At 39.9% G+C, this 27,121-nt stretch overlaps 1 protein-coding gene across 5 annotated transcripts in view; it reads right to left on the bottom strand.

The window, feature by feature from the left end:
- The window catches only part of Usp54 (ubiquitin specific peptidase 54), a 98,802-nt gene that overhangs the window by 45,790 nt on the left and 25,891 nt on the right, over positions 1 to 27,121 (bottom strand). For all 5 annotated transcript variants that reach the window (XM_090346564.1, XM_090346562.1, XM_090346563.1 and 2 more), the window contains 3 exons: positions 20,608 to 21,456; positions 18,748 to 18,840; positions 2,565 to 2,699 (listed from right to left, as the gene is read on the bottom strand). In XM_090346564.1, coding sequence (XP_090202690.1) covers positions 2,565 to 2,699; positions 18,748 to 18,840; positions 20,608 to 20,754 — 375 coding nt within the window. In that variant the 5' untranslated portion in view covers positions 20,755 to 21,456. The remainder of the gene's footprint in view (positions 1 to 2,564; positions 2,700 to 18,747; positions 18,841 to 20,607; positions 21,457 to 27,121) is intronic.

A 27,121-nucleotide genomic window follows, 5' to 3' on the forward strand; every position in this document is an offset into this window, starting at 1 on the left:
CTGGGCACAAAAGAACCTGAAATTCTTATCTTCAATTAACATCCAGAAAACGGGAAGTGGATCTTGACTCAAGGGTAGGGTGGTTGCCTTGAGCTGAAGAGCTCAGGGACAGCACCCAGTGAAGGTTCAAACCCATGACCCGCCAACAAATAAACAAACAAATAAGAGACTCAGGGGCTGGAAGTTTGGCCTAATGGTACAGTGATTGCCTAGCATGCACACCAAGACTTGAGTTCGATTGATCAGTACCACATACACAGAAAACACCAGAAGTAGTGCTGTGGCTTAAGTGGAAGAGCTCTAGCCTTGAGAAAGTCCAAGGACAGTGCTCAGGCCCTGAGTTCAAGCCCCAGAACTAGCTATAAATAAATAGTCTCATGGACTTTCTGACCCAGGCTGGCTTCAAAACACAATCCTCAGAGGCTAAGATCCTCTTACACTCCAGAGTAGCTGGGATGACAAGCATGAGCCACCAACATTTGTCACTCCCCTGTATTTTCATTTTATTTTATTTTATTTTTGTCAGACATGGGGCTTGAACTCTGGGCCTGGACACTGTCCCTGAGCTCTTCAGGTCCAGGCCACCACCCTGCTACTGGGCCTGGGCATCGTCACTGAACTCTTCAGCCCAAGGCTACCACCCTACTCCTTGAGCCATAGCACCACTTCCGGTTTTCTAGTGGTTAACTGGAGTCTAGTGTTAAGAGTCTCAGGTCCTTTTGTGCCCGATCTGGCTTTGAACTGAGATCCTCAAATCTCAGCCTCCTGAGTAGCTAGAATTACAGGCATGAGCCACCACGCTCGGCTTTAATTTTTTTTTTTTTTTTGGTACCAGTCCTGGGGCTTGAATTCAGAGCCTGAGCACTATCCTTCAGCTTTTTTTTTCCCCTCAAGGCTAGCACTTTCCCACATGAGCCACAGCACCATTTCTGGCTTTTAATATGCATGTGGTACTGAGGAATCAAACCCAGGTCTTCATGCATGCTAGGCAAGCACTCTACCACTAGGCCAAACTCATGGTCCTTTTAATTTTTTTTTTTTAATTTGCTGTTTGGGGCTTGAACTCAGGGCTTGGGCACTGTCTCTGGGCCTCCTTTTGCCCAAGTGCAGTGCTCTACCACTTGAACCACAGTGCAACTTCCTCTCATAGTTTTGTCTGTTTGTTTTTGCTAGTCCCAGGCTTGAGCTCAAGGCCTGAGGACTATCCATGGGCTTTCCTCAAGTCTAAAGCTCTACCACTTGAGGCACAGCATCACTTCCAGCTTTTTCTATGTATGTGATACCAAGGAATCGAACCTGGGACTTCATGCATGCTAGGCAAGCACTCTACCACTAGGCAAAACTCCTGGCTTCTCAATGGGTGCAAAGAGAGTCTTTAAACATTGATGAATAGAACAGGAAGTTAGAAAAGTTAGAATCTTCAGTGGGCCCTGTGGCTCACCCGGTAATCATAGCTACTCAGGAGGCTAAGATCAGACGATCAAGGTTCAAAGCCAGCACGGGCACAAAAGGACCTGAGACTCTAATCTCCAATTAACCTATAGAAAATGGGAAGTGGGGCTTGGCTCAAGGGTAGGGTGGTAGCCTTGACCTGAAAAGCTCAGGGATAACACTGTGGCCCACGGGTAGGGCGGTAGCTTTGAGCTGAAGAGCTCAGGGACAGTGGCTCAGGCAGAGATGAAGCCCCATGACTCACAAAAAAAAAGTTAGGATGTTCTCTTACAGTCATTGGGTATGAGTTAACTCTCTATACAGCATCCTCACATTCTCTGTTATTATCTTAGAAATGGGAAAGTTCAAAAAGTCATACTCATCCAGACCAGTACCACCAGTATTAGTAACATCTAGGAATTTCCTTTCTTTTTTCTTCTTTTTTTTATTGTAATTAATAGAAGGGTTACATTATTTGCCAGATAGAAGGTGCATTTCTTCACAAACAATAATACCCCTTCTCATGTTTTTGTCCTCATTTCCCTCCTCCCTCCCCCTCCCCTCATCTTGTTTTCCCCCTTCCCTATCCTATTTCAAATAAACATATATACAATATACCAGATAACAAGGTAAGATACTGTAACAATATGAGATACCTAAGGGACAACAAAAGAGATGAGAAAAAACATAGTACATTAAGAATAATAATACATTATATGGCTCTTTGTTTCCATATTCTGGAGGTCCTTTCATTTAGCCTTATCCTGTATAGCCTTATGTATCTAGGTTTTGCCTCATCTAGGAACTTTCTAGAGATGGGTAATCTTACACTTTAAAGGTAGAGTCTAGCAATTTGTACTTTAATGAAGACTTGGCTTCCCTGAAGGAAAGAGCCATAGTTTAATGAAATCATAAGCATAAATACCTAAATAACATGGAAAATAATCAGAAGGAAAAATAATAAACCCATTACACAATACATTGTAATAGTAGGAATACTGTAGAGCTCAGAAAAACTCCTGCTTCTAAACATGGAGATCAGGACACCATAAATTCCATCACAAAGTAGTGCCTGACAGAGAAAATCAAAAAGTCCCATCTTATATCAAAGAGGACCAAAGGCCAGCACTTACAAAGCATTCTGCAGCATCATCCATAATTCCCAGCTGGAAACGCTGTTCATCCTGGAAAGTCTTTGCCAGAGCACTGCGGAGAGTGTCAGATGGAAGCACTTTTTCACTACTGCACTGAAACTGGTTAAAGATACCCTGTAGGGAACAGATTAGACAAGAGGAAAAAAAAAATCACAATGCTGTTGTTAAGTTTCTACACTTCCCAGTCTGCCATCTTTGCATCTCTATGCTGATAACTATGGAAGCAAGTTTATTTCTCATGATTACAATGCACATACTTAGTAATTTAAAAATAAATAAATAAATAAATAAAAGTCAGAATGAAGGACATGCTCTGCAATAGATCCTGCATCTAAGTATGATGCTGTCAGGAAAACATTAGGGCCCTTTGTCATTAATGAATCTAATGTAGTTATTTTATTTCATTTAAGGCACAAAAAACATATCTAGGAGTAATTCATGTGTAAATGGGTTGGCAAACTATCCTGGAAGTGACCTATGAAAACTGACCCTCTTTAAAAAACTTTTTCAGCCAATAGAAAACTGTCAAGAGTATACATAAGAATATAACAATCTAGCTAGGTGCGGTGGCTCACGTCTGTAATCCTAGCTACTCAAGAGGCTGAGATATGAAGACCAAGGTTCAACCTCTAGAAAACAGGAAGTGGGGTTTGGCTCGAGGGTAGGGTGATAGCCTTGAACTGAGGAGCTCAGGGACAACGCTGAGGCCAAGTTCAAGCCCCATGACCCACCAAAAAAAAAAAAAAGAATATAACAATCTGGGCATAATGCTGTATAACAAGAAGCTGAGTGAGGAAGGAGGTTTCAAAGTTCAGAACCAGATTGAGTTATACAGTGTTCAAGCTCAACCTATACAAATGGAAATGGTAAGTGTTTTGTTGTTGTTGTTTGTCAGTTGTGAGACTTGAACTCTGGGCTGGGATGCTGTCCCTGAGCTCTTCAGTTCAAGGCTATCACCCTACCCTTGAGCCACAGAGCCACTTTCAGTTTTCTAGTGGTTAACTGGAGATAAAACTAGCCTGGACTTTGGTGCCGGGCTGGCCTTGAAGCGTGATCCTCAGGTCTCAGCCTCCTGAGCAGCTAGGAATACAGGCATGAGCCACAGCGCTCAGCTCCCAGCATTGGTTTTTAAAAAGGGTAATCTGCAGAAGAAGTCTTCACAGGAATTAGAATCCTATTAAATTTTGCTTATTTGGGAAACTTGAAGGACAAAAAAAAAAAAAGGTCAAATCAGTAGAAACCTTGGGCTCTACTAGCAGAGATCTGCAATAGAGCAAAATCTTGATACATAAGGCCATATAGTATGAAGCTAATTTAAAGGACCTCCAGGATATTGAAACAAAAGCCATATAACGAATGATTGTTGTCCTTAATGTACTATGTTGTCTCTCATCTCCTTTGCTGTCCCTTGGTTATCTCATATTGTTATAGTGTCTCACTTTGTTATCTGATATATTGAATTTATTTGTATTTGGTTATTTGAAATTTGATAGGGAAGGGGGGAAAACCAAGACAGGTGGGGGGTGTGGGGGGGAGGGGAATGGGTACCAAGACATGTGAAAGGGTATCAATGTATGTTAATTAATGCACCTTCTATCTGGCAAATATCATGTAACCCTTTTACTAATTTCAATTAAAAAAATGCAAAAAAAAAAAAAAAGGTCAGTTTTGGTATTATTGATTAACTGGGATGCTTACAGATGATGAAGATAGGGTATTTAGGTGGTGGACAACTGTGATTACTGGGCCAGCAAAGGCAAATGATGAAAACAGAGAATGTAGTCTCAGAGTAGAATGTGGACCTAAATATTCAGAAGTAGAATAAGTCTGCAGCAGAATCTAGGTACTGATGATATGCACCTATAATACTAGTTACTCTGTGATCTGAGGATCACAGTTCAAAGTCAGCCCAGGCAGGAATGACAATGAGACTCTTATCTCCAATTAATCACAGAAAAGCTGGAAGTGATGCTGTGTGGTTGGTTCAAGTGGTAGAGTGCTAACCTTAAGCAGAAAAGAAGCTCAGGGACAGCACCTTACCCGAGTTCAAGCTCCAGGACCAGCAAACGTATCTGCAGCCAGAAAAAGATGTAACTAAACTATAATCTACAAAGGCCAACCCACCTAGCCAAAGCAGAAATTTTTCAGAAAAAAATGATTCTCACAAGATTGTCAGAAAGGAAGCAATCTACTCTGATGAAAAGATTTTTCTCACAAATTTTAGAAACTGAATTGTGTCAAATAAATAAAGCTGAAAGGAAATTAGGTGCAATGGCACATGTTATAATCCCAGGCACTAATGACGTTGAGAAAGGAGGATTTCAAGTTCAAGGCCAGTCTGGACTGCAAAGCAAAACCCTCTCTTCCTACCCCACTCCAACTCCCCAAAAGAGCTCTGTGTCCAAATAGATGATGAGCTGTTCTCCAATGAGTAAGATCTGGGAGAGAATAGATGGTCTGTGCCTGGAGGTTGAAGGACAGATAGTCAGTAGAAGACAACACAGCACTGATGACTCCTTCATAGGTGGAAAAATGCCTCCTGCAGTTGTGCTCCATCACTTACAGGAAGCCAGCTTTACAACAGTAGCCTTGAAGTACATCAAAGATTACTCACACAAAGGAAAACTTGAAAAATAGAGACCAGAAAGAGTAAAATCTTTTATGATGGGCTGCAAAACAAATTAAGCCCATCCTCATTAATTTCAATAACTGAGATTTTATTGGTAAAGCATGAAACCAGATAGCATGCTGTACTCTGGACTACCTTGAGTATGATGCTACATGTACATATGTATGTGTGTGTATATATATATATATGCATGCATGCGTGTATGTATACATGTATTGTGTGTGTATTATGTGTGTGTTTGTCTGTATATATATGGCTCAAGTAGGAGAGTGCTAGCCTTGAGAAAGCTCAAGGACAATGCCCAGTTCCTGAGTCCACACCCCAGACTGGCCAAAAAAAGAAAGAAAGAAGAAAATTATATCCAGTATAGCTCCATAAAAATCAAACTTTGTAAACTTTAATTTTTCTCAACAAAATTTCATCAACAATTAGGTCCTACTACTCTAATATACTGTGGCTCAGATGATCCTGCTTGAGAAAGAACAGGGCTCTAATCAGAAACAGAATAGTATACTAGTTAAGAGTGAATTCTAGAGCCAAATTACATTAAAATTCCCAATTCTAATACTAGATATATGACGTTGGGCAACTTATTTAACTTTCTTAGATTTTAGTTTCTCTTTCAAAAAAATTATATATAGGAGCCGGGAGTTTGGCCTAGTGGTAAAGTGCTTGCCTAGCATGCACGAAGACCCAGGTTCGATTCCTCGGTACCACATATTCATAGAAAAAGCCAGAAATGGTACTGTGTCTCAAGCGGTAGAGCTCTAGCCTTGAGAAAGCTCAAGGACAGTGCTCAGGCCCTAAGTTCAAGGCCCAGGACTGGCAAAAAAAAATTACATAGTTATCTCTTAGAATTATGTGAGGATTAAATGAGCATGTATATGTATATTGCAATTATACATATATGCATCAATCTAAGATGTATAGGTTAACATATAGAGACTAGCATAAATGTAATACATATATGCACATAAACATCTATGTGAAAATAAAGTCTATCTGTTCTATGCTGAATAAGAGTCCTTCTATTTCTACCTTGAACTGAGTTCTCACTCAGTTTCTGAGATCTGAGTAGAAAGGACTATTTAATTTTCTATTCTACTGCTCTCATTCAAGACAGACAGGTTTCTCATGGCCTAGATAATTAGGGTTTCATCAGAGAAACGGAAAGTCTAAGGTCAGAGCTCTGCCAGTACCTAGTGTGGATTGAAAAGAACAGCTCCAACTCTTGTGTTCATTACTGCCAACATCTTCATAGCATATTCTTTTCTTATTTTGTTATTTATGTTCATTAATTATAGGTACCATATATACTTGGTGGATTAAAATGGCTTCTCTATTTTTAAAATAATTCTTGTCAGTCTTACTCTCCTACTGTTGGGAAGAAGCAAGTGTGTTAGGAGTGAAGCAGCATGAGCCCATCCAGCATGCATCTGTGTGAAACTGCAACTCTGGAAGAAGCTGTAACACAAAGCCCCTCTGTTAGGACAGCACACTAACCCCTGTGTGTCCCTCTCACATGAGCACAGGGGCTGGAACGGGCCTCCTCCTGTTCCCTTTCTCACCCTCCTCCCACCTTTCCCAGAGGGAGATCCTGTTCACGCCAAAGAAAGCCAAGAACATTCAGTTCGGCAGAAAGAACAGGTGGCAGTACCAATAAGGAACAAAAACTGGTATTCATCCAATTGCTGAGTACTATGGTAGGGAGAGAAAGAATAAGAAGAACCAAAATCCAGGAATCACTTTTATTTGTGGGGTCTGTGATGGATCTATTTCAATAAATACCTTTGAGGTTTCTCCCTGCTTACTGTCACAGGGTGAAAGGAAAATAGGTCTCTTTTTATTGTCAAGAAATAGCTAATTACTTTTTGTCAGTTAACTATTTTCTTGGAGACAGTACAAAAACAAGACTTTAATGACTAGAAGCAGGTGTTTCTCCACCCATCTCTCTTGGATCCAGTGGCAAACAATTCTACCCACATGAGCACATAATTATTTGGATTAGCATAAACCATGTAAATAAGATATATGTGCCATAAAGACAGCAAATGTTTGTGTTTTGGCATCTACAAATGCAGCTGTTTAAGAGCTGTTTATTTTTCTCAGAATTCCTTAGTCTTACATGTAAAAGAAGATGGGATTCCAAAGGCTGGCTGTGACCCTGCGATGCTACTCCGGGCATATACTCAAAGAAATGTGAATCAACATACAAATACACACTGCATATATAGCAGCATTGTTTACAATAGCCTGGTATGAAACCAGTCTAGGTGCCCAGAGCAACCAATGACTAGATAAAGAAAGGTTGGTACATACAGATAATGAAGCCATAAAAGAAGATAGAGGCCGGGAGTTTAGCCTAGTGGTAGAGTGCTTGCCTAGCATGCACGAAGACCCGGGTTCGATTCCTTGGTACCACATATTTAGAAAAAGCTGGAAGTGGTGCTGAAGCTCAAGTGGTAGAGCTCTAGCCTTGAGAAAAAATCCAAGGACAGTGCTCAAGCCCTAAGCTTAAGCCCAGGACTGGCAAAAAAAAAAAAAAAGAAGATAGACACTGGACTGGGAGTTTGGCTTAATGGGAAAGGGCTTGCCTAGCATGCACAAAGACCCGGATTCAATTCCTTGGTACCACATGTGCAAAGAAAAAGCTGGAAATGGTGCTGTGGCTCAAGTGGTAGAGCTTCAGCCTTTAGAAAGCCCAAGGATAGCGCTCAGGCCCTGAGTTCAAGACAAAGGACTGGGGGTGGGGGGGAGAAGATAGACATTATGTCATTTTCAGGAAAATGGATGGATCTGGAAACAATGATGCTAAGCTAGACAGGTCAAACTCAAAAAGAAAATGACTGCCAGGCATGGGTGGATTGGGTCTATAACCCCAGATGCTCAAGAGGCTAAGCTCTGAGGATCACAGTTAAAAGTCAGCCCAAACAGACAAATATAAGAAACTCCTATTTATAATGAACCTGCAAAAAGCTGGAAATGGAACTATAGTTCAAGTGATAGAGTGCCAGCCATGACTGAAAAAGCCAAATAAGAGAAAGAGACTCAGTTCAAGGCTTTGTTCATACATGGAATTAGACCTTAAAAAGAATTGATATGACATGATTGTAAAAAGGTTTCTGTTTAGGGAGGATACTAAAAGGCAAGTGTTGAGAGGTAAATATTATAAAACTACATTGATATATGTATGAAAAAACAATAATAGAGGAGTAGAGAGAGGGGTTAAAAAAGCATAATACAGCAGCTGAGTGTGGTGGCTCATGAATGTAATCCTAGCTACTCAGGAGGCTGAGATCTGAGGATCAGAGTTCAAAGACAACCCTGGCACTTCAGAACTTGAGGTTTTTTTTTTTTTTTTTTTTTTTTTTTGTGGGTCATGGTGCTTGAACTGGGCCTGGGTGCTGTCCCTGAGCTCTTCAGATCAAGGTTACCACCCTACCCCTGAGCCTGGGCATTGTCCCTGAGCAATTCAGCTCAAGGTTACTGCCCTGAAACATAATCTCCACCTCTGCTTTCTAAATAGCTGGTATGATAGGCAAGAGCCATCGTGCACATCCAACTATAGAGAAAGCAGAAAAAAACTGGCTGGTTTCTCCCTTGGGATTCTCTAACCCTATGTCTAAACACAACTACCCTCTAGACTTCCTAATTAGAAAAGTATCCACATACATTCTATCAATCCCTTTAAATTCAGTTATCAATACTGTATCTCCCCATAAGCTTAGGACTTTATTCTTGCTCAATTCTTAACCCAAATTTTAAATTTGCAGTGGTAAGGTTACAAACAATCAAAAGCTACCTATCATCATTCCTACTGCTGATACAAAATCGATACCTACATAGAGAATAAGACAGAAACACTAAGAGGGCACTATAACAAATAGAGATACAGAGACAAAAATGGGCCAAATTCACTAGAAGACAGTACAGCTTTAGTGGGAAATAACAAACCAGTGTTGAGATTTTATATAATACAACAACCAATTTATTAGTTTTTCCACAATAAAAAATGGAGGACCCCATTGATTAGCAGGAGTATTCAAATCAAATCTTTTAACTCAATACAATATCTGCTTAAGAGAAGTAAGCAGATGTGTACTTTTAGACTGTGTTATACATTCTGGAAAACAATGAATAATGAAATGACCTGTATTTTTCTTTGTGGTCATATCATTTTATTTAACTATACCTACAATTCTGAACACCAAATTTTTAAAAAGTTGAAAGATTCAGTTTTATATTTTCATGTTACTTCAATGGTTATATCACATGAGACTATTTAGACTAGCTATAGTCTAAGAGGACATTAAGACTAAAGAGGGCTGGGATCCTGAGCCTCTCAACTGTGAACCTTGCTTCTTAGGATGCTAAGATGTGAGGACTTAGGCTTGAAGACAGCCTAGGAAGAAAAGTCTGTGAGACTCCATCTCCAATTAACCAATACAATAATTCAATGTAGCTCAAATGGTAAAGCCCCAACTTGAGCAAGAAAGCTAAGTGAGAACACAAGGCCCTGAATTCAAGTCCGAGTAATACTACACACACAAAAATACCAAAAAGAAAAGAAAAAGAACTATAAGGAGGATAATCAAGAAACCACACAAATATGCATATATTCATAGGCAATCAAAGCAAGGAAGTTAAAAGCAAGTATATAATATTTAGATTAGCCATAAAGATATACTCTTATATGTGAACTGTTTATTACTATCTAAAAGTTACAAGGAGCTGGGCAAGGTGGTTCACATTTGTAATCTTAGCTACTCAGGAGGCTGAGATCTGAGGATCTAGGTTCAAAGCCAGCCTGGACAATAAAGACTCTCTGTGAGACTCTTATCTCCAATTAATCACTAGAAAACGAGAAGTGGGGCTGTGGCTCAGGGATAGGGTGGTAGCCTTGAACAGCAGAGCTCACTGGCCCAGGGGTAGGGTGGTAGCCTTGAGCTGAAGAGCTCAGGGACATGCCCAGGCTCAGAATTCAAGCCCCATGACTCACCAAAAAAAAAAAAAAACAAAAAGTTATGAGGAAAATACTAGAAATCTAATGTCTTACTTTGAATAGTCCAAGATAATGAGTTTACTCCTCACTAACACTAACAAAGTCCATTTCTTTGATCTAAAAAGTAAGACTAGAATAGTGAACAATGAATAATTTCTTATGCCATCTTATTCCATGTGCTTATGCTTCATTGCCTAAAAAAGAAACAGCTACATAGTATAGCTCAGAAAATATTAATAGGTTTGTTTCCTACACGCTCAAATTTCCCCCCAATTAACAAATGGACTATCAACAGAACCCATGCCTTCCTGTTCCATAAGAACAATCTAACTGCTCTATAGATGTAGGCATTTCAGGACATCTTATATACAAAAACCTATTTTCTTCCCCGCCAGCCAAGTCTCTACGAACACCATACCTCAGCTTCTACGTCTCACACTAGCATTTTTAAAGGGAAAAACACAAGTTGAGAAGATTTGTTAAATTTGATCATCAATGCAACATTCTTCTTTGCCTGTAACAAAAAACACTCTGTCCTACATTCTGGCACTGTAAAGTCTCTAGTACAATCCCTGGAAGGAGAACAAAATCTTTGTAGCATACTAAGTACAGAGGACGGATTTCCTCCCTTGAATAGAGATAAATAAATAAGCCAACACCAAAGTAAAGCATACCCTAGGGTCTGGGGATGTAAGAGCAAATCAAATACAAATAATAAATAAGAGCTTTGGGCTCTAGTAATGACAATTTAGGCCAGGAAAAACCTTTTATTGATATTAGATAGAAATTTGGGGATATTAATTCGTTCAGAAACATGCATCTACTAAGACAGAGTTGGTAGTCATCCAGTTCAGAGTAAGACACTACACAAATTCTTTTTTTTTTTTTTTTTTTTTTTTTTGCCAGTCCTGGATTTGAGCTCAGGGCCTGAGCACTGTCCTTGGACTTTCTCAAGGCTAGAGCTCTACCACTTGAGCCTCAGCACCACTTCCGGCTTTTTTCTATGTATGTGGTACCGAGGAATCGAACCCGGGTCTTCATGCATGCTAGGCAAGCACTTTAACCACTAGGCCAAACTCCCGGCCCCCACAAATTCTTTTAAACAAAAGTCATTAGCAAATTTCATGAATGATTCGGAGGGTGAAATTATTATATAAACTTAATACCAAGTATCACAAAAAAACAAAACATTCTTAGAACCCAAAGAAATGATTATAACTATTATGCACAAATCAAATAAACTAATTGTAAGCTTTGATATAATATATACTATTGCACCTGTACAAATCACAAGGATAGAAATACTGACAGATGTTCAGAAAATAAAAGAAAAAAAAACCAAAATACAGCTGTGAACCAAAAGATATTCCTATAAGGCTAATGGTAAGCAAATTTTAGGAACTAATACACGGTAAAATACATATTTGGAAAAACAGGGATATGTATCTTTCATCCAGACACAAAGGGGTATATTTCTCATTTTTTTTTCTGCCAGTCATGGGACTTGAACTCAGAGCCTGAGCACTGTCCTTGGACTTTTCTCAAGGCTACAGCTCTACCACTTGAGCCTCAGCACCACTTCCAGCTTTTTTTTTTCTATGTATGTGGTACCGAGGAATTGAACCCGGGCCTTCGTGCATGCTAGGCAAGCACTATACACTAGGCCAAACTGCCGCCCCCCCCCTATATTTCTCATTTTAATTGGATGTAAAAAAGTCTATCCACCTATTCATCTAGAAATACGTTAGTATTTTGGTATAGTTTGGTTTATTTAAGAGTGGATTCAAAAGTGAAAAATTTGCTCCAACATAATAAAATCTGAGTTTATAATATTGGCAAGTTCTCATGAAGTACTTCAAATGAAAGAATTTTAGACTTTCCTGTCTAAAAAAAAAATCTGAAGCCAGGAGGCTCATATCTCTCAGCCTAGCTACTTAGGAGGCTGAGATCTGAGGATCTCAGGAAAGTCCATGAGAGTTTTATCTCCAGTTAACCATCAGAAAGTCTGAAGTAGAGCTGGGCTCAAGTGGTAGAGTGCTAGCCTTGAGCACAAAAGCTTAGGGACAGACTCAAAACTGGTGTACACGTACACACACATACACACACGTACACACACGTACACACACGTACACACACGTACACACACACACACACACCAGTTCTCCCAGGCACCCAAAGGCTCACTCCTATAATCCTAGCTACTCAGGAGCTAAGATCTATGTGTTTCAGTTCAAAGCCAACTCAGGCAGGAGAGTCTATGATATGAGACTCTTAGCTCCAGTTAACTACTAGAAAACTAGAAGTAGCCCTGTAGCTCCAGGTGGTACAGCTCCAGCCTTAATTGAAAAAGCCATTTGTGCCCGGGCTGGCTTTGAACCTTGAGCCTCAGATCTCAGCCTCCTGAGTTAGCTAGGATTACAGGCATGAGCCACCACACCCAGCTTACTCTACACATTCTTATTTTGTTGTTTTGGCAAAGTTGGAACTTTGTACTTCCTAGGCACGCACTCTACCACTAGAGCTACCTTCCAGTCCTTTTTGCTTTAGTTATTTTTTCAAAGAGAATCCCCCACGTCTGCCCAGACCAGCCTGGGCCTATGTATATCTTCCATGTTGGTATAATAGGAATATACCACCACATTCAATTTATTAGTTGAGATTGTAAGGGACCACACTAAAGTTTTGCCTCAAACCACAATCTTTCATATCTCTAACTCCTGATTAACTGCACAGCATCAAAATTTCTTGATTATATCTTCTGTTATATATCAAGAAGTTTCACAACAAATATCTAACAGGTTAAAAAATAAAATTTAAAAAACAAACAAACAAAAAAAACAAATATCTAACAGGTTAAGTATAAATAATCAAACAAAAATTTCTCGTAGGTATCAATTTGTATTTCAACCAGCAGTGTATGAAGTTCTCATGATTTCACCTTTTTAGTAACAAGTTTATCAGATACTTAAATTCTTATCAACATGAAAAGTATAGTTTCACTTATATTTCTTAGATTATTCATTAGAGTAAGCATCATATATGTACTTTGACATCATCATGGTATCCTATTCTGAGAAATGTCTTCATCTTTACTCAGTTTTCCCTTGACTTACTCATTTTTTAACTTATTCTTCATTGAAGTTCTCATGAATTCTGTAATGAATATTAATCTTTTGTAGGCTGTGAATATATTTTAGATTTTTTCTTCCAACTTATAGCCTGCCTCTTTTCTCCCTATGGAGTCATTCAGTGAAGAGAGATTTTTAAATTTTCTATAGTAAAATATATCAATTTTTTAGCTTTATACTTTTCATGGCTTTTCTGTGTGTGGTACTGGAACTTGAACTCAAGACCGTGCATTTGTAAGTGCTCTACCACTTGAATCACACAGTCCTCTTGAATTATCTTTAATTTATCTTTAATGTAGTTCCTGGCTTCATTTCTAAGCTGGCCTGGTTGTGATCCTCCTACCTCTGCTTGCCTGACAAGACAGCACATACCAATGCACTCAGACATTTTGCTTCCTCTATTGATAGATGTGCACCAACATGCCTAATCATTAATTGAGAGACTAGCATTGAACTACTGTCCCCCAACCTCTGCCTCCCAAGTAAATAGGATTACTGTCTCAAGCTACCAAACTTGGCTCATATTTTATTAAGACTTTCCCTGACTTTGAGGTCATTTTTTTTTCTCTCTCTCTCGGTTTTCTGTGTTTCTTGCTTTGTTTTGTTTTTGTCAGTCATGAAGGTTGAACTCTGCTTCTTCTAAAACTTTAAATTATTTATTAGAATACATTAGTTATGGGGGGGCGGTTCATTGTGACAATTCCACACATATAATCAATCTCCCCTTTCTATTATACTCTCTCCCTTTTTTGTGGGTGGTAGGACTTGAACTCTGGGCCTGGGCACTGTCCCTGAGCTCTTCAACTCAAGGCCCTACCCCTGGAGCCACAGCACCACTTCCACTTTTCTGGTGGTTAATTGGATTTGTTAATGCCTGGGCTGGCTTTGAACCCTGATCCTCAGATCTCAGCCTCCTGAGTAGCTAGGATTACAAGTGTGAGCCACCATGCCTGGCACTCTCTCCTTTTTAAAATAATTTCAGCTGATTTCCTTATATCAAGCATTTTCATTTGTACATTCTCCACTAACCACACACACTAGTGCCCTCCATCAAAGCCTGTTTTATTTCCCTATCATTCATTTCCTTAAGTGTGCACTAATTACATCAAGGGGTTTCACAACGGTACTTCAGATATACATGCACACACACACATAGATTTAGATATAGATGCTCAAAATAACCCTCTCTATTGTTTTCTCTCAAGCTTGTAAGACAACCACTTTACCACTTGACTCCTACCCCCAGCCACAAGTTTGTTTTTGTTTGAGATGTGGAAGGGAGGGTTTGCTATGTTGCCAAAGCTGGCCTTGAAATTATGGATGCAAGCAATACTCCCTCCTCAGACTCCTAAGTGGCTGGGCTAAGTATAAGGTATGTTCCACAGTCCCCAAAGCTCTGTGTGTGTGTGTGTGTGTGTGTGTGTGTGTGTGTGTGTGTGTGTGTGTGTGTGTGTGTGTGTGTGAAAGAGAGAGAGAGAGAGAGAGAGAGAGAGAGAGAGAGAGAGAGAGAGAGAGAGAGGAGACTGACAGAATATGAGTGTGTGTGAGTTTATATCTCTGTGGGGCGGGGCGGGGGGAGAGAAGGACAAAGCTCAGGACCTCAGATATGTGAAGCAAACAACCACTAAGTCTTATCATCAGGCCTAGCCTAGATTTTTTTTTGCCAGTCCTGGGCTTGGGCTCAGGGCCTGAGCACTGTCCCTGGATTTTCTCAAGGCTAGGGCTCTACCACTTGAGCCAACAGCACCACTTCTGGCTTTTTGCTACATATGCGGTACCGAGGAATCGAACCCAGGTCTTCATGCATGCTAGGCAAACACTCTACCACTAGGCTAAACTCCTGGCCCAGATTTTTTTTTTTTTTTGCCAGTACTGGAGCTTGAACTTAGGGTCTAGGCACTGTCACTGAGCTTTATTCCCTCAAGGCCAGCACTCTACTACTTGAACCACAGCACTGCTTCTGCCTTTTTCTGTTTATGTGGTACTGAGGAATTTAACTCAGGGCTTCATGCATGCTAGTCAAGTACTTACCCACTAAGGCACATTTCCAACCCTAGGATTTTTTTTTTTTAATGGTCAGTCACCTCACCTGAAAAATAATAGCAACTTTGTTTCCTCCTTTCTAATCTCTGTACCTTTGTTTTTAATCTTATTAAACTACCAAGAATCTAGCACAGCTGTAAATTACATTATTTTCACATTCTACAAAAATAACTTCTTTTTTTTTTCCCCCAGCCTGGGCTTGAGCTCAGGGCCTGAGTAATGTCCTTGGATTCTCTCAAGGCTAGAGCTCTACCACTTGAGCCTCAGCACCACTTCCAGCTTTTCTCTTTGTATGTGGTACCGAGGAATCGAACCCAGGTCTTCGTGCATGCTAGGCGAGTACTCTACCACTAGGCCAAACTCCTGGCCCCCCAAAATAACTTTTACGTGGGGAACAGAAAGAGAAATCCCATAGAAAAACCAAGGTATAAGGATGGTAACTCCCAGGTTTATACTTTCATAGAATCACCATTCCTTTTCTTTTTCTCTCTCTTAAAAACTATGGCAAGGGGGGCCGGGAGTTTGGCCTAGTGGTTAAAGTGCTTGCCTAGCATGCATGAAGACCCGGGTTCGATTCCTCGGTACCACATACATAGAAAAAAGCCAGAAGTGGTGCTGAGGCTCAAGTGGTAGAGCTCTAGCCTTGAGAAAGTCCAAGGACAGTGCTCAGGCCCTGAGCTCAAGCCCAGGACTGGTAAAAAAAAAAAAAAAAAAAAAAAACTATGGCAAGGGGCTGGGAGTTTGGCCTAGTGGTAGAGTGCTTGCCTAGCATGCACGAAGACCTGGGTTCGATTCCTCAGTAGCACATACATAGGAAAAAAGCCAGAAGTGGTGCTGAGGCTCAAGGGGAAGAGTGCAGGACTGGCAATAAATAAATAAATAAATAAATATAAATAAAACAAAACAAAACTATGGTTAACCTGGCAAGGTGGTTCATGTCTGTAATCCTAGCTACTCAGGAGGCTGAGATCTGAGGATTACAACTCAAAGCCAACTCTGGCTTTGAGTTATACTTCCATAAAACTGGAAATATAACTGTGGCTCAAAGTGCTTGACTTGAGCACACAAGCTCAGGAAACGTGTCCAACCCCTGAGTTCCAGCCCCACAATGAACAACAACAAGAAAAAAATTATAGTTATTTTAGTCCTTTACCTTTCTCAGCTTCTACAATAAATTGCATCTTATCCACGATTTCAAATTAATCCATCTGCATTATAAATATATGTATAACTTTCAAATTAAATATACAAAAATTAAAAGGAGGCCAGGTGCGGTGGATCAAGCCTGTAATCCTAGCTACTCAGGAGGCTGAGATCTGAGGATTGAGGTTCAAAGCCAACCCAGGCTCTAAAGACCAGGAGACTCTTATCTCCAATTAATCACTAGAAAAATCAGAAAATAAGCTGTGACTCTAGGAGTAAGGCAGTAGCCCTGAGCTGTAGAGCTCGGGGACAGCTCCCTGGCCCAGAGGTAGGGTGGAAACCTTGAGCTGAAGAGCTCGGGAACAACACCCAGGCCCAGAATTCAAGCCCAACAACCCCCCCACAAAAAAAAAAAATTAGAGTTTGTCAGGTGCCAGTGAATCACAACTCTGGCTATTCAGGAGGCTGAGATCTGAGGACTGCTGTTCAAAGTCAGCCCAGGCAGGAAAGTCTGTGATACTCTTACCTCTAATAAACTATTCGAGAAAAGCTGGAAGTAGAGGTGTAGTTCAAGTGGTAGAGTGCTAGCCTTGAGCAAAAGAAGCTCAGGGACAGTGCCCAGCCCCTGAGTTCAAGCCCTAAGACCAGCAAAAACTAATCAATCAATCAATTAATTAATTAAAAGAATTTTGGGGGCCGGGAGTTTGGCCTAATGGTAGAATGCTTGCCTACTATGCACAAAGACTCAGGTTCGATTCCTTGGTACCACATACATAGAAAAGCCGGAAGTGGTGCTGTGGTTCAAGTGCTAAAGCATTGGCCTTGAAGAAAACACCCAAGGCCAGAGCTCAGGCCCTGAGTTCAAGCCCCAGGACTAGAAAAAAATGTTTTTCAAACAACGGTACCTAAAATTGAAAAGTACACATACTATAGCCCCACTATTTAATATTTACATAGTACTGCAGGATGGAGAAATACTTTAAAAGGAAAAATAACCAAAAAATTTAATGACATAACAAAAGAGACCAAAAAGAAAAATAAATGTCTTTGATTAGACAGTGATGTAATCAGGAAAATAATACAAATTCAACACAATTCCAGAGTTATGAAGTTCCCAAATATAGCCTTTGATCCCCTAAGCCCATTACCAATCCATCACAAGCAACTTCTTTTCTGAAAAGGTCTCAAGACATTTCCTCAGTCCAAAAAGACTGAAAAACAGCCTTCTTTTTGTACTTGAATATCTCAGGGTGTGTCCCATAAAGTCTAATAACTTCAATTTTTCCATCTCTAGCTTATAACCTACTAATTTATAGTAAAATAACAATATGCTGCTCTAGAAAAGGAAACAGAATATTATAGTGTTCTCCTGAGTCCCTCCTAGAAGAATAAGGGGTTCAACATGGTACCAACCAGTCAAAAGCATATAGGTTCTATCATCCCTTCCTAGTACACACAAGAGTTTCCAGGTTCAGGAGATGTTTCTATCAAAGATCTCTTCAGAGCTGGGAGTTTGGCCTAGTGGTAGAGTGCTTACCTAGCATGCACGAAGAACCAGGTTCGATTCCTCAGTACCACATACATAGAAAAGCCAGAACTGGTCCAGTGGCTCAAGTGGTAGAGCTCTACCTTGAGGAAAGCCCAAGGACAGTGCTCAGGCCCTGAGTTCAAGCCCCAGAACTGGGGGGGTGGGGGGGGGGCAGAAGCTGTTAAGTATTTCAAAATGAAAGTTTAAATTAAAGCTTTTCAGCTTGCCTCAGAGAAGTGGGGGGTGGAGGGGAAGACACTCTCTAATAGCATTTTCACTCAATACTGGCCCTCTAACACTTGACTCATACCTCTACCTATGGCTTTTGGTGATTAACTGGAGACCAATCACCAGTCTCGTGGGCTTTTCTGCCCTTCAGATGGCTTGGAACCATGATTCTCAGATCTCAGTCTCCTGAGTAGCTAGGATTATGGGTGTGAGCCACCAGTGCCCAGCTCAAAGTAGAAACTCTAATAATACCCTATCACATCATATAGAACTATATGGGCAAAAGGGTTCAAAAGAAAAAGATTACCTAAGTTACATATTTTTACTCTGAAGCAAACAAAATCACATCCACAGGCAAATAACTTGGTAATAAATTCTTTAGATTTACCTTAATTAGTCAAATATCCTTTTATGGTCCATTTGGCAACTTAAAGATAGAAGAAACAAACTGAAAGGCTTACCTTGAGAGCACAAAAGATGCAGGAATCTCCCATGCACTTGTGAGTTGTAAGTTGCCTAAAACTACGTCGGAAGATGTCCAAATGCCACAAAACCTTCCAAAAAAGGAAAAATACTTTATTACTCTATAAATGAGCACCATTAATTCAAAATTAAAGAGAGCAAGCAGGAATTTAATAATTGCTTACGTAGGTGTATGTGTATATATAACGAGCTATTTTAAGTAAGAGGAACAAATACATATAATCTGAAAAGAAGTAAATTTGAAAATAAAGAGGTTACATTATGAGACTATGATATGATAATATCTCAAATGGAATCCCGTAGAAGGCGGCTAGGGGGAAAATGTTTAATTATAGTATAAAATTAGTATGTATGTATTATACAATTAGTATGTATAGCCCACCAAAATAAAAACCAATTTGCAAAATAAAAGATTTTTTGAAGTAGCCCACAAAAAACAAAAGAGAAACAATCTCTTAAAGTCAGTGAGAAAAATAATAGTTATATCATCTATAATCGTCAATAATCAGGAGGCTGAGATCTGAGGATCACATTTCAAAGCAGCCCAGGCAAGAAAGTTCATGACAGTCTTATGTACATCAAAAATCCTAAAGTCTTGGGCTGCTGACTTGGGCTGTAGTCCTCCGACCTCCCCCCACCTCGAAAAAAAAAAGCCTAAAGTTGAGCTGTGGTTCAAGTGGTAAAGCACCAACCTTGAATGAAAAAGCTGAGGACAGCACCCAGGCCAGCCCAGAACAAAATTCTGTGAGTCTATCTTTGAAATAACTAGCAAGGCACAGTGGCTCAAAGTAGTAGAGCACTAGCCTTGAGCAAAATGAGCTCAGGGATAGGCCTTTGTCCTGAGTTCAAGCCCATGACCAACCAAATAATAATAATAATAATAATAATAATAACAACAACAACAACTAGCATGTCAGGCATAAGTGACTCACACCTGTAATCTTAGCTACTCAGGGGGCTGAGATCTAAAGATCAGGGTTTGAAGCTAGCAAGGTAGAAAAGCCCCCATGAGATACCTATATCCAATAAACTACTAAAAAAGCAGAAGTGGTAGAATGCTAGCCTTGAGCACAAAGAAGCTCAGGGGCAGCACCCAGGCCCCTAAGTTCAAGCCCCAGAAACAAAAGAAAAGAAAAAGAAAAAACTAGCAAAAAGCCAAGTACAGTGGATCACGCATGTAATCCTAACTACTCAGGAGGCTGAGATCTAAGGATCGATTCAAAGCCAGCCTGGGCACTAAAATCCAAGAGACTCTTATCTCCAATTAGTCATCAGAAAACTGGAAGTGGCACTGTGGCTTAAGGAGTAAGACAGTAGCCTTGATCTGAAGAGCTCAGGGACTGCACCTAGGCCCAGAGTTTAAGCTAGGCTGTAGGTATGGCTCAAGTGGTAGAGAACCAGCCCAGCTAGAAAGTCAACTAAGCTCAAGGCCCCAAGTTCAAACCTCAGTACCCCTCCTCCAAAAAGAAAAACTGTTTAAAAACAAATAGAAAAATCACATGGTCCATGTACCCAACTTTCAGCGGGTAACAATAGTTCAATAGTTATTTCTATTGTCATTATTCACCCCTATTTCTAGAAATGAGATAATGAATACAAAGAGATTTGTCTAAGATCACACAGATAAACTTTAAAAAATGATCTCGGGTTCTGACCTCAGTATCAGAGGAGTCCAATATCAGAAGTGAATTCAGCACCTAACACTTTGGCTCATTGGCTAGTACTCTACCAAATGAGCCATACCCCCAAACTCTAAGTATTTTGGACAACTATCAGAAATACAGCATCAGCAACCCTCAGAGTTCACAAAAAGGAAGGAAAAAAAAAAGTATCCTTACCTGTAGTGCACTGTTGAGGAAGCAGCTATTCTGCCCTGGCTCATTGCTAAGGCCTTTGCTGGGAGCGATGGAGGTTGAGCTTCGAGGTGCAAACATCCCTTGGACACTGCCACGACCCCCTGAAAAATAATTTCTTTTCCAAGACATTATTGTTCACATTTAGCCTAAAAACAAGTGAAGGCTTTGTATCTTTTGTATCTTTTTGGCAGGGAATTTCTACCAGCTGAAGTCCTCAAAAGAAAGAGAATCCAGAATTTAATAAGTTTATGTTGAAAGGCTTTTTAGTTTTCAACCTTCCAAACATCATTTATGCAAGCTGAAAGATTTCAGGTATGTTCTTAGAGCCAGGATAGAGATATCCCTCACTTGTTCCACTATTCAAAATGTAACTTGGCATAGGTCCCAATGCATAGAAGTCCTTAAATCTTGCTTCCTTCTATTTTTTTTTTAAATTGCTTCTAAAAATTGCCTGCTGAAATTGATATAATCTTCAACTTCAACAACATCCAGGATCAGGGAAATACATCCTCTTCAGTCTTGTTCACAAAACTTCTGTGGACAGTTTTTCCAACTCAAAGAAGAGGCAGACATATAAGCAGGAATCCAGTACAGTGCTCCTTGGCCTTTAATGTCTTGTCTCCTCATCCTCTGTAGCAAAAGCTCAAGTTCCGAAACAATTTAAATAATCCCACAAAGCCAAGAAGCTTGTCTAGATTATCTGAAGCTTTCTTGATATTCTTTGTTGCTTCTTTATCATGTGCCCCAAATTTCTTCTACAGCCTCAACCAGATCTTCAGAAAGTCTCTTCTGTATTCTTCTGGGACTAGAATAGCCAGCTGTGCCAGAGAGCTTTAACAGAAAGGAAAAAAAAAAAAATCAAAAGCTTGCGTCACTTAATGACTCCACTGGCTTTGCACTGTTCTGCCAAGATCAATGTTGCCTCACCTCTCACTATAAACTTGAAACCCTGGCAAACAATGCTGAATCTTTTTTTTAAGAAAAAAAAGAAGGGAAAAACTAATAAACTAATCTAAAGAAAATAAAGGTATGAACGGAGATGGGAAACTTCTCTGAAGTTTTCTAGGAGAAGAAAGTTTATTTGGACCAAAAGGAAAACTAAACCCAGACTTTCTGGAAATCAAGTTAAAGAAAAAGAAATCAAAGCAAAAAACAAACTAAAACAAAAAAAAATCACCAAGTAAATATACATCAAACTAGGAGCTTGGTTTCTTTTGGACACTATGAATAAAACACCTTTTGCTTTTTAAACTCAGGACCAGGCCACTGTCCCTGAGCTTCTTTTTCTCAAGGCTAGCACTCTACCACTTGAGCCACAGCACCACTTCAGGCTTTTTCTGTTTATGTGGTATTGAGGAATTGAAGCCAGAGTGCTAGGCAAGCACTGCAGTTGCATTCCAAGCTCTAAAACACTCATTAAAAGTATTTTGCATGTATGGTTATAAAAAATCTGCTTAAAGGTGGGAGGAAAAGTTAACAATCGAGACTGTTCAAGAATAAAGATGTCCCATCCCAGAGGAGCACACTCATGGTGAGCAGAGCACTCATTCTTAATATCCAGTCCAAGAGACCTATATCTTCTGCTTTTTGTTTTGCCACTTGAGCCACAGTACCACTTCTAGATTTCTCTGAGTGGTTTATTGGAGATAAGAGTCTCAAGGATTTTTCTGCCCAGACTAGCTTTGAACCATGATCCTTAGATCTCAGCTTCCTAAGTAGCTAGGATTACAGGCGTGAACCTCTGGTACCCAATTACCCAGTAGCTCTTTCTTTTTGTTTTTGTTTTTGTTTTTTTGCCTGTTTTCTACCCAAGGTAAGAGGTAATTTGGGGGCCAGGAGCTTGGCCTAGTGGTAGAGTGCTCACCTAGCATGCACAAAACCATGGTTCTATTCCTCGGTACCATGTACTCAGAAAAAGCCATAAGTGGTGTTATATGGCTGAAGTGTCAGAGCATTAAGCCTTGAGCAAAAGAGGGTCCAAGGACAGTGCCCAAGCCCTGAGTTCAAGCCTCAGGACTTGACAAAAGAGAAAGAGAGAAAGAGAGAGAGAGAGAGAGAAAGAGAGAGAGAGAGAGAAAGAGAGAGAGAGATAATTTGGTTTACAAATCACTTAATCCTCAGAGGTGTTCACAATGAGAGGTCATCATCCATTTACCAGTGTTTTGTTTCAACTAATCAAAATGCCCATGTAGGAACAGTGACTACTATACCAAATTAAGCACCTTCCCTGGAAGGAAACAATCTCATTCCTAGTTTTTAAGATTTCTTATAGCCTGCCATGTCCACATAAGAAAAAAAATGAAATTTAAATTTCTAAGAGTTCCTCAAGCTTCTTTCCCTTTCCATTAAAATAATAATAATAATAATAATAAGGCCAAGCATGGTGGCGCACATATGTAATCCCAGCACTTGGAAGGTGGAGGCAGAATGATTTCAAGTTTGAACTTGACCTACAGAGTGAGATCCTGTCTCAAAACAAACAAAAACAAGAAAAGATGCTTTGAGATCTCAATCATTTTCTGGGAGAATATCTGGCAGTATCCACAGTGTGCCCAGTGGAAAAACTCAGAGATAGGATTGTTAAGTGGTTGCACAAGACTTTTGGTCCCTGTTCTTTACCTTCTCTACGTTCCTAAACTATGTGTGATCTTTATCATCTATATGCTACAATTAAGGTATTTGATCACACACTATACTGTCATCCTTTACTGTGTTCTTGATACTCTCTATTTGTTCATTATGGTATCAATCATATATCCTGGATATGACCACAAGAAATGAAATGCTAACTAGTATCAGGCATAAGTTAATCATAGTACTTACATTCTCTATCTTTAGATTAGCCTATCATGTATAAATAGTTCAATTTTATAGAACAAACTGCAATTTAAAGATATTAACTTCTCAAGCTGGTAAATGGCAGAGTTAGAATTATTTGACCACTATGCTGTTATTTAATTATGTATTTATCACAGTATTCCAAAAATACCTATCACAGTAACAGTCATAGGAGGTACTCAATAAATGATGCCTGATGATTAATATAGCTCCAAGGGAAGAATCCACATGTACCATGCAGACTACAAGACCCTCATCTGTCTACACACCCATCATACACACCCCACTTGAGGCCAGTAAGAAACTTTCAACAAGTTATACAGCATTCTTTCAGCTCAACTGCTGCAAAGGAATGACAAGTTCCAAGCTTCCACTTTGCTCAGTCAAAAGGTCTTGGCAAACTGGTGGGGTTTCCAGTATGTGCACTAGAAATTTAATGAAACTTAGCCTGCCCATGACACATACCCAAGCACAGGGAGCAAGAGGAGAAAAAAAGACAGTAGTTGATTAAAGGATTCTTAGGCTCTGAATGGCAGCATTATGAGCATTATGTAGGTTAAGGCAGTACATTCTCACACTGTAGGCGTGTCAGAAACCAGAGGTGAAAGCCAGAAAGAACAAAGGCAAGAGAGGTAATAAAAATAATCTAGAAAAATACTAAGGACAAAAACTTTTCATTAAAAAATGAAATGTTTAGTTAAGTCCAACACCAAATAGCAAAATCCTTCTCTAATGCCATCTACCATAGAATCAAGAGGCCTGGATCAAGTGGTAGAATGCTAGCAAAAAAAAGCCAAGAAGAGCACAAGGCCCAGAGTTCAAACCTCCAGACTCCACCCTGTGAAAAGAATTCCCATCTACTGAATCAGGACTTGAACTCAGCTTTTTTTTTTTCTTCCCCTCTTAATGACAGCATTCTATCACATGAGCCACAATCCCACTTCTGGCTTATTTTTCTGTTTGTGTGGTGCTGAAGAATCAAACCCAGGGCTTCAAGCATGCTAGACAAGCACTTAACCACTAAGCCACATTCTTAACTGTGGCTTTTTGAGTAATTTATTGGAGATGAGAGTCTCACAAACTTTCCTGCCTGGGCTGGCTTTGAACTTCAATCCTCAAATCTCAGCCTCCTAAATAGTTTACAGGAGTGAGTCATCAGTGCTTGGCTATACTTCTATCTGTATGGCTCTAATAAACTGATTTAAAAAGATAAAGAGTTTGTCTGGAGCCAATGGCACATGAGTCTCAAGGTTCAATTACAGCTATGGGCACCAGTGGTTCATACCTGTTTTCCTGGTAAATTAGAAGGCTGATAATGGGAGGACTGCAATTCAAGGCCAGCCTAAGCAAAAAAAGTTCACATGACCTCCTTTTCAACTCATAGCTAGTGTGATGGCACATATTTGTCATCCTAGTTTTATGGGAGGCTGAGATTAGGAGACTCCCAATTCTAGCCCCAGGCAATAAGTCTATAAGGTTCTACTTTAATGGAAAGAAACTAGCTAAAGTGGCACACCTGTTATCCCAACTACAAGGAAGCCCAAAACAGGGAGTTCATGATCCAGGCAATGAGAATCTATCTCGAAAAATGACCAGAAGTATGCCTCAGCAATAGAGCACCTGCCTAACAAGCTCAAAATCCTCAGGTTCAAACCACCAAAAAAAAAAAAAAGGGTTGGTATTTTTTTCCTTCTTTTTAAAATAAGGCAAAGGTAACCAATACATTTTGAATTCAAACTGTACTATATAGACAGCCAGCTTAACCACAGAAAGTTGTTCATATTTCTAGGTTTTATTACTCTTTACAATCGTTGCTTGAGATTTACATAATAATTGGTATTTGTATTATCAATCAACAGCCCAATTTACCCCAGTCCCTTGGTACATTCCAGATGACAATAAATCCAAATAACTAGACTATCTTATAAGTTATTATGAGGATTAAAAGTGTTCATATCAATGTCTGGGATACAGTTACGGCAATATAAATGACTATACTGTCTTTATAGCCTCTCAAGCATTCCTTCTTTATGAGCTCTTTACCCTTTAAAGATAATCATGCACAAGTATCCTATATACTTAAATATAATTGTAGGCCAGGCATAGTGGCTCAAGCTTGTAATCCTAGCTACTTAGGTGATTAGAGACTGGGGACTGAGGTTGGAGGCCAGCCTGGGTATGAAATACATGCCTGTTATTCCAGCTACAAAGGAAGCATAATGGTTAGGCATAGTAGCATGAGTCTGTCATCCCTAGTGACAAAGAGGACAACTAAGAGGATCACAGCCTAGGCCAGTCCAAAAATAAAGACTATCTCAAAAACAACTAAGTTAAAAGGAGCTGGAGACTAAGCTCAAGTGACAGATTGTTTGCCTACCAAGTGTGAGTCCTTTACTTCAATCCCCAGTATTGACAAAAGGAAAAAGGAAAAGCCAAGCAAGGTGACTCACACCTGTAATCCTAGCTACTCAGGAGGCTGAGATCTGAGGATCCTGGTTCAAAGCCAGAGTCTCACTAAAGAATGTGAGACTCTTATCTCCAATTAATCACTAGAAAAGGGGAAATGGGGACTGTGGCTCAGGGGTAAGATGGGAGCCTTGAGCTAAAGAGCTCAGGGACAGCACCCAGGCCCAGAGTTCAAGGCCCATCACACACACACACACACACACACACACACACACACACACACACCTTTAATAAAGACCACTTCAATTTTAATCCTCTGCTTGTTAATCTAAATTTTTTAACCATTCACTATAAAATGTCTCTATAATTTCCAACTTCTTCTCCTTGCTCATTGTCAATCTCTTTAAAACATGGTTATTCCTGTATTCCACCACCACAATTTTATGTCATGAAACACTTTCGAAAGTAAGCAAATTTCAAATGAGAAGGGAAAGGGGAAAAAGAAAGACTGTGGATAATTTGAAATACATGTCTTTAGCCGAGTACACCTCTAATCCTAGCTACTTAGGAGGCTGAGATCTGGCGAACAAGGTTCAAAGCCAGCCCAGGCACTAAAGACCCAAAGACTCTTATCTCCAAACAACCACAAGAAAACCAGAAATGGCACACTGGCTCAAGAGATAGGGCAATGGCCTTGAGCTGAAGAGCTCAGGCACAACGCCCAGGCTAAGGGATAGCGTGGTAGCCTTGAGTTGAAGAGCTCAGAGACAGCACCCAGGCCCAGAGTTCAAGCCCCATAACTGACAAAAAAATAAGAAAAACAAGAGGGCTGGGAGTTTAGCCTAGCAGCAGAGTGCTTGCCTAGCATGCACAAGGACCCGGGTTTGATTTCTCGGTACCACATACATAGAAAAAAGCCAGAAATGGTGCTGTGGCACAAGTGGTAGAGCTCTAGCCTTGAGAAAGCCCAAAGACAGTGCCCAGGTCCTGAGTTCAAGGAAAACAGGTTCAGTGGGGGGATACTAATGAAAAAGTGTTGGCTAACAAGAAGGAAGAAAGAGGATGATCAGGATGGAGATATATATTTTGCATGTATAAAGCCTAAATCAAATTTCAAAACCCACTGTATTTTTCCACAGTTCTCATTCCTAACTTTTTTTTCTTTCTTTCTTTCTTTCTTTCTTTCTTTCTTTCTTTCTTTCTTTCTTTTTTTTTTTAACTAGTCTGGGGCTTGAACTTAAGGCCTAGGCAA

The sequence above is a fragment of the Megascapheus bottae genome, chromosome 15, assembly GCF_031878675.1.
Source record: "Megascapheus bottae isolate mThoBot1 chromosome 15, mThoBot2.hap1, whole genome shotgun sequence".
NCBI classification, from domain to species: domain Eukaryota; kingdom Metazoa; phylum Chordata; class Mammalia; order Rodentia; family Geomyidae; genus Megascapheus; species Megascapheus bottae.